This window comes from Gobius niger, assembly GCF_951799975.1.
Source record: "Gobius niger genome assembly, chromosome: 16".
Lineage (NCBI taxonomy): Eukaryota > Metazoa > Chordata > Actinopteri > Gobiiformes > Gobiidae > Gobius > Gobius niger.
The window spans coordinates 19132253-19138252 of NC_136867.1; the positions used below are offsets into that span (position 1 = coordinate 19132253).

The following is a 6000-nucleotide window of genomic DNA, read 5'->3' on the forward strand; positions in this document are numbered from 1 at the left end:
CCCTTTGGAGCTGCAGTTGTTCCTCTGATCCAATTAAATGAGTCCACAGTGGACATTCTAAACACGTCCAGAAGCATAAACATTTGAGAGAAGACTTGAAATATGGATTGCTACACAAAAACTCGGATCAAAGGCACGTCTAAACAAGTTTGTCAAAGTCTAATCTACAGGGTTGGCAAATTGTACACTTAGACCCCATTAAGAAAGGATATATTGTTGTTTGTAAAGTATATTGTACTTCCTATGTCTTTGCAGTTTACTAATTGCAGCTTTAAAGCAGTACTAAGTACCTTGTTGATCATAATATATCCTTTTCGAGGTCCCTCTGGGGGTAATACAAGTGTAAATGGGATGATTGGGGGGTCTTTCATCTCCCCCAGGCGTCTCTGGCCAGAAAACCACATTTGCAGCTTTCCCTGCATCGGGTCGGAGGCACCAAAACACACTAATAGAATCATGAAGAAAAGCTAACAGGCTAGCGGGCAAAGCTAACTGCGGGCTAGCGTCATTTTAAACAGTATTTACAGCCAAGTTTGAGTAAAAAAAATATCTCCATTGTGTAAATGGATGTACAATATCCCTCTCTCCCTTTGTCTTTTCTGTCAGCATATTATTTACTCTCATGGACAATTAATGAGTAAAAAAAACGCCTCTAGGGGCATGAGTTGCTTAGTTAGCTGCCTTAATTGCCATAGCCAAAACTGTGCAACCCCACACATATTAAACAAGTCTTTTAATGAATGAATTAAACACATATTAATCTATTGTATGTTAAACAGACTATAACGATGACATGACCTTTATCCTCTCCAGTTCTCGAGGTGTGCCAGTTTGCCCGGGATGCCTCGGTGGCGGAGGCCTGGCTAATCGCGCAGGAACCCTACGTCTCCAGTCGGGACCTGGGACACACTGTGGACGAGGTGGAGAAGCTCATCAAGAGACACGAGGCTTTCGAAAAGTCCACCGCAACATGGGAGGAGCGCTTCTCCGCTCTGGAGCGACTCACTACGGTACGACCATATTAGGAGATAATAGTAATCAGTGATGAGTACAAAAATTACAACATTTTGCTATTTAAAATCTACTTAAGTTTGTTATTATGTTCGAGGAATTCCAGAAATCTTAGTGGTTTTGACGACACAAGGACGATCTCTACACTCCTGTTGTTAAATGAATGCTATTGCGAACAGATTTCATCATTGGTAAATTTGGGCAGATCAGTTTTATTTACACAAACTGAACTCTTTTGTCTTTTACTCTTTACCAAATATCGGAGTGGGGCTGCGGGCTGTGTGGACGTGGCAGTAAATCGTAGCCGTAATGGATTAGTTATTGATCGGAGGGTGTCTGTGTGTTGCAGTTGGAGCTGCTGAGCCTGAGGAGGGAGCAGCAGGAGATGGAGCAGTTCATTAAAGATGAAGCGCGGTCGGACCGAGACAGCAGGTACACAGTCTACACAGGACGGTCCCGCAAAATAACCAGGATTACACAGAGTTACACGGACAAAAACTGATAGTAACCGAAGGAGACTGGAGGCAAGTCAGTAATGGGCTGTTGTTGAAAGAATTCTTTTGAATAGACGGTGATGTGCAAACATACATATTTATCGGGACTATCATGCAACTCCTTTGAAACAACAAAGAAGGCGCACGTAATAAAGTTGTGTGATGTATTTTCTTCCCAAATATTCAATAAATCGCATGAAAATGTCCTGAAAATATTGTACATAAGAAAACTGGATAAGACAAATCACACAGCTACAAAAGTACAACAAGTATACAGTAATATTCAGGCAGAAAAAATGGTAAATGGACTCAGCTTATATAGCGCTTTTCTACCTTTATCAAGCTCAAAGCGCTTTACAGTAAGGAACCGACTATTTAATTGTTTTTTGTTTATTTTCCTCACATTTTCTGCCTATTTACACACCCTGAGTGTTTCTAAGAGCTGAATGTAACAAGTAAATTTCCCCATTGTGAGATCGATAAAGACTATCTTATCTTATCTTATCTTATCTTATCTAGCCAGTCACCCATTCACACTCTCATTCACTTACCAATGTACGCAGACACTTGAGGCAAGGTTGGTGAAGTGTCTTGCCCAAGGACACAATGACAGTGTGCATTTGGGGGAGCTGGGATTCGAACCCTCTTCCGATCACGAGACAACCTGCTCTACCAACTGCGCCACCGTCGCCCATACAGATACAATTGCAGGTGTCCATACTGAGCGAAGTTTGACTTGATACAGCAATGTCCGACCGGGAATAAAGCTTCTTTTGACGGCAGCTCAATAATTATTGAAAGCCATTGAGAGGTGTCATGGTGCAGGTACTGAGATGGTCATGCGTTTGGAAAAGACTGATTTACGATTGCAGACAATATGCAAACTCAATAGACAATTTTATTTTTGCACACATTACATTATTTGGTAAAAATAATTACACACAACAATGTTTTTGTCATTTTTCTTCTCCCGTTAGGAAAGAAGACACTGGTTTCGCGGAGGAGTCTCAGCTCTACACAGTGGAGGAGCAGACTCTGGTCCGTCACTGACCGTCACCTCTGCATCTCATTAGCATGAACTCCACACTGTTCAATAAGTGTCACGTTAGTTTAACCACGTCCCAACTCTCCTGTTGCTTTCTCTGCCCATTTGTCCCGCAATTAATCTCTGTAACTTTCCAACTTTGAATACTTTCAGTGCAAACTAACTTTATTCCTAGTAAATATATCAGCAGACAAACAAAAGTTAATACACTAAAAACGTTAAATCTGATTAAGATACTGCTGCAAACACTTCATATTGTTCATTTTGGATTTCCCCCCAAAATTAGTCATAAGAATGGAGGATTGCAATTATACAAGTCCCTCCACATTTTTCATATTCAAGCTAAAATAATTGATGTTTTTGTCCGTAAAAACACAACTATTGTATACATTTGGATTTCTACTCATTACTGTTGATTTGAATTTATTTCCCCTCTGCAGTCTGCATCAGGAGCGGTGGTCCCCAGCACCAGTCAGTTGGAGGGGACGGCGGGAGACACTACTGTCCTCATTGAGTCTGAGATGAAGGAGAGTGTGTCCCTGGAGCTGGATCCCTCTGTGTCAGTGACCAGCCTGAAAGAACCGGAGCGGGCCTCCACTTTACCCCTGGAGTCCCTGCCGAGCCCGGCCCAGGCCCTGCTGCTGGAGGGGCTGCTGGGACGCAAGCTTGACGTGGAGGGAACCGGGAAGAAGGCGTCCAACAGGTCAATAAGTGGTACCATTTCATACTTACATTTTATTCTGCAGGTCAAGAAGTAATCATACCCTGGAATTTAGTTTTTATTCACTTAGTTTGTTTAATGAATGTTCAGAAACACTATATCTGTTTTTGCCTGCCATAAGTAATTGCTTTATTCATTAGAGATTTGAAGCTTTTACAGTGGAACTTTTAGTTTTTCTGTCCGTCTCTGAGGGTTTTTAAAGACACAGATATTGTTTAAATGGCTTACATGATACACCAATTTACATTTTTATAAATGTTAGGCTAGCTTTACAATACATTTTGTTTAAGCCACTTACTGTTTAACAAAGGATTTGTTTTCCCTGGAAGTAACAACAAGCTCAGGAACATTGTGTATTGATAATTATCCAAATGAAAACTTAATGAGGCTGTTGTTCCCAGTGTGATGAATTACGTTGATTATGATTTGGTTTTATTAGAGAGAGAGAGCTGAGCAGAAAGTTGTTAATTGTTTGTGTTAAATTGCTCACTGCTCATCCAGGTCTTGGACCAACCTATACTGCGTGTTGAGGCCAGGGCAGCTCAGCGTCTATAAAGATGCCAAGAGCTTCGGGCAGGGCCTGACGTACCATGGAGAGGAGCCCCTGATGCTCACCGGCGCCATCTGGGAAATCCTCAGCAACTACAAGAAGAGGAAGCACGTGGCCAAACTGCGGTAAGTCTCCAGACAAACGAACTGCCAAGAACCCGGCTGCTTGTACAATAATTAGACAAGGACATGTGAGTGGGGACGTTTTGGTCAAAATAATGATTAGTCCAAGTTATTCAGAGCTTTGTTTGTAAGACATGACTTAAAAACATGTTTGTCCTTGTCTCCACAGTCTGACAGACGGCAGTGAATATCTGTTCCAATGCAAAGATGAGGTGAGTGTGGCCTCTCACTATTTAGTATCTGCATATCTCACGCCAAATCCAACAAAGCTGTACAGTAAGATGTATCACTCCTGCAGTTTAGTGGATAACCTCGAGCACAGGCAGCATATGTGCATTTATGTGACTGCACAACCTTGGTTTAGTCACAGCCGTGTCCTATTTTAAATGTCATCTCTAAATGAATATTCTTGTAAATTTGGCTGTCCCAGCAGACAGAGCACAGTGCCCTTGGACTGCCTTTACAGTATGTGTGTGTGTGTTTAGGAGGAGCTGCAGCGCTGGAGTCAGGCCATAGAGAGGGCAATGGAGGCCCCAGCAGCAGAGGGGCCCTCAGGGGCCAAAACCCAGAGCCTGCCCCCGGTCTCTTCCTCCACCCCAGAGTCCAGTGCTGCCAAGAAAGACAAGGAGAAGAAGTTCAGCCGCTTCGCCAAGAAGAAGTGAGAGGACAGAGGGCTATCAAACCAGGAAGGAGTTTTTGTGTACAAGCCACCAGAGAAAGCTTTTAAATGAGATTTGTTTTTATTTTTCAAGAAAAATATAATTATTGTAGCTTAGGTTTATGCCACTATTTGCTTGTATTTAAGCAGCATTTCATTGTAAAGGTCCACTTTTTGTTCTTTTTCCAAGTGATAAATTAAAGCACAGGAACGCTCTTTTCACACTCAACCAAAGATTGTACTATTGTTACGTTTGCTTCAGTTTGGATGTCAGGCCATAGATGTGTATCAAGTCGAGGTGTGTACACAAGGAACTTGTATAATCTGCCTTATAAATGGTTGTGAACTGTAATACTGTGCTGTTTGAATTGGGAGAGCTGCAGAGAGCCATAGAGTGAAGCTTTGTAAATGCATTTGTTCAGACCTTTGGAGGAGAGTGCTGTACAGTGTTACCACAGGGATGCATCAACACAATCTATGCACTGTCAGGACCACTGGTTTTGTTAAAAGATGTGGCTGGGGAGTCTGTCTTGAAGAGATTTTCAATCCACTTGAAATGTAATCACCACTCATGTATGAACTCTAAATTTCATGTATTCACCATGTATGCAGTATATCTACATATGCATGCCTTCAATATAAGTTTTACATTTGGTTTGACCTGGTGCTATGGAGAGGTTTTTAAATCAAGAGCAGTGGACTTTTGGACAATGGCTTGACTTGGCTTGTAGCGACACATCACTATCATTTTGTTGAAGGTTAGACCAAGAGTTTCTAAGTTTTTAAGCCAGAACAAACTAGAGTCTAGGAGGACAACTTTTGAAGAGCTTTTCCCTAAACCACACATTGGACCATGCACGGTGCACCCGTATTACCCCGAAATGAGGAATAGGCAGGAGCAGCATGGGACCGGAGGAATGTGACTTTTCTATGAATGTAAAGTAGAAAGAAGTGAACATATGATCTCTACAATAAGCCGTTTTGTCAGAGACTACATTTACACATATACATGTTTTCTAAAGACTAACCGAGGTAAACTTTCCAACTGCTGGCTCGCCTCAAACTCTGCTCCAAAACTATGACTATTTTGGGGTGGGTGCGATTGAGCATTGGGATACGTCACATTGCATTGATCATTACCCATTGATTCTCTGAAAAGGAATTAAAGCCAATCTTAAGTGAAGAAAGCCATACATCTTCACAAAAGCCTATCACGATGGTCTGGCATGTCACCGATTTAGTGTTATTTTAACCTGTCACTCTTTACAGTATGCAACTTACAGACACTTCCTTCATTCACTTTGTTCGCCCAGGGCACCGCACCTGCCTTTTCTGTTCTGTGGTTTTTAAACTGCATTTTGTACTCTCTACTAGCTGTGTAAAATATACAGAAATGTTG

At 41.9% G+C, this 6000-nt stretch overlaps 1 protein-coding gene across 2 annotated transcripts in view; it reads left to right on the forward strand.

Annotated features, from left to right (window-relative positions):
* The window catches only part of sptb (spectrin, beta, erythrocytic), a 52637-nt gene extending 46637 nt beyond the window's left edge, over nucleotides 1-6000 (forward strand). For both annotated transcript variants that reach the window (XM_079573335.1, XM_079573334.1), the window contains 7 exons: nucleotides 814-1010; nucleotides 1361-1443; nucleotides 2483-2543; nucleotides 2991-3253; nucleotides 3773-3946; nucleotides 4113-4155; nucleotides 4429-6000. In XM_079573335.1, the coding sequence (XP_079429461.1) occupies nucleotides 814-1010; nucleotides 1361-1443; nucleotides 2483-2543; nucleotides 2991-3253; nucleotides 3773-3946; nucleotides 4113-4155; nucleotides 4429-4605 (998 nt within the window). In that variant the 3' untranslated portion in view covers nucleotides 4606-6000. The remainder of the gene's footprint in view (nucleotides 1-813; nucleotides 1011-1360; nucleotides 1444-2482; nucleotides 2544-2990; nucleotides 3254-3772; nucleotides 3947-4112; nucleotides 4156-4428) is intronic.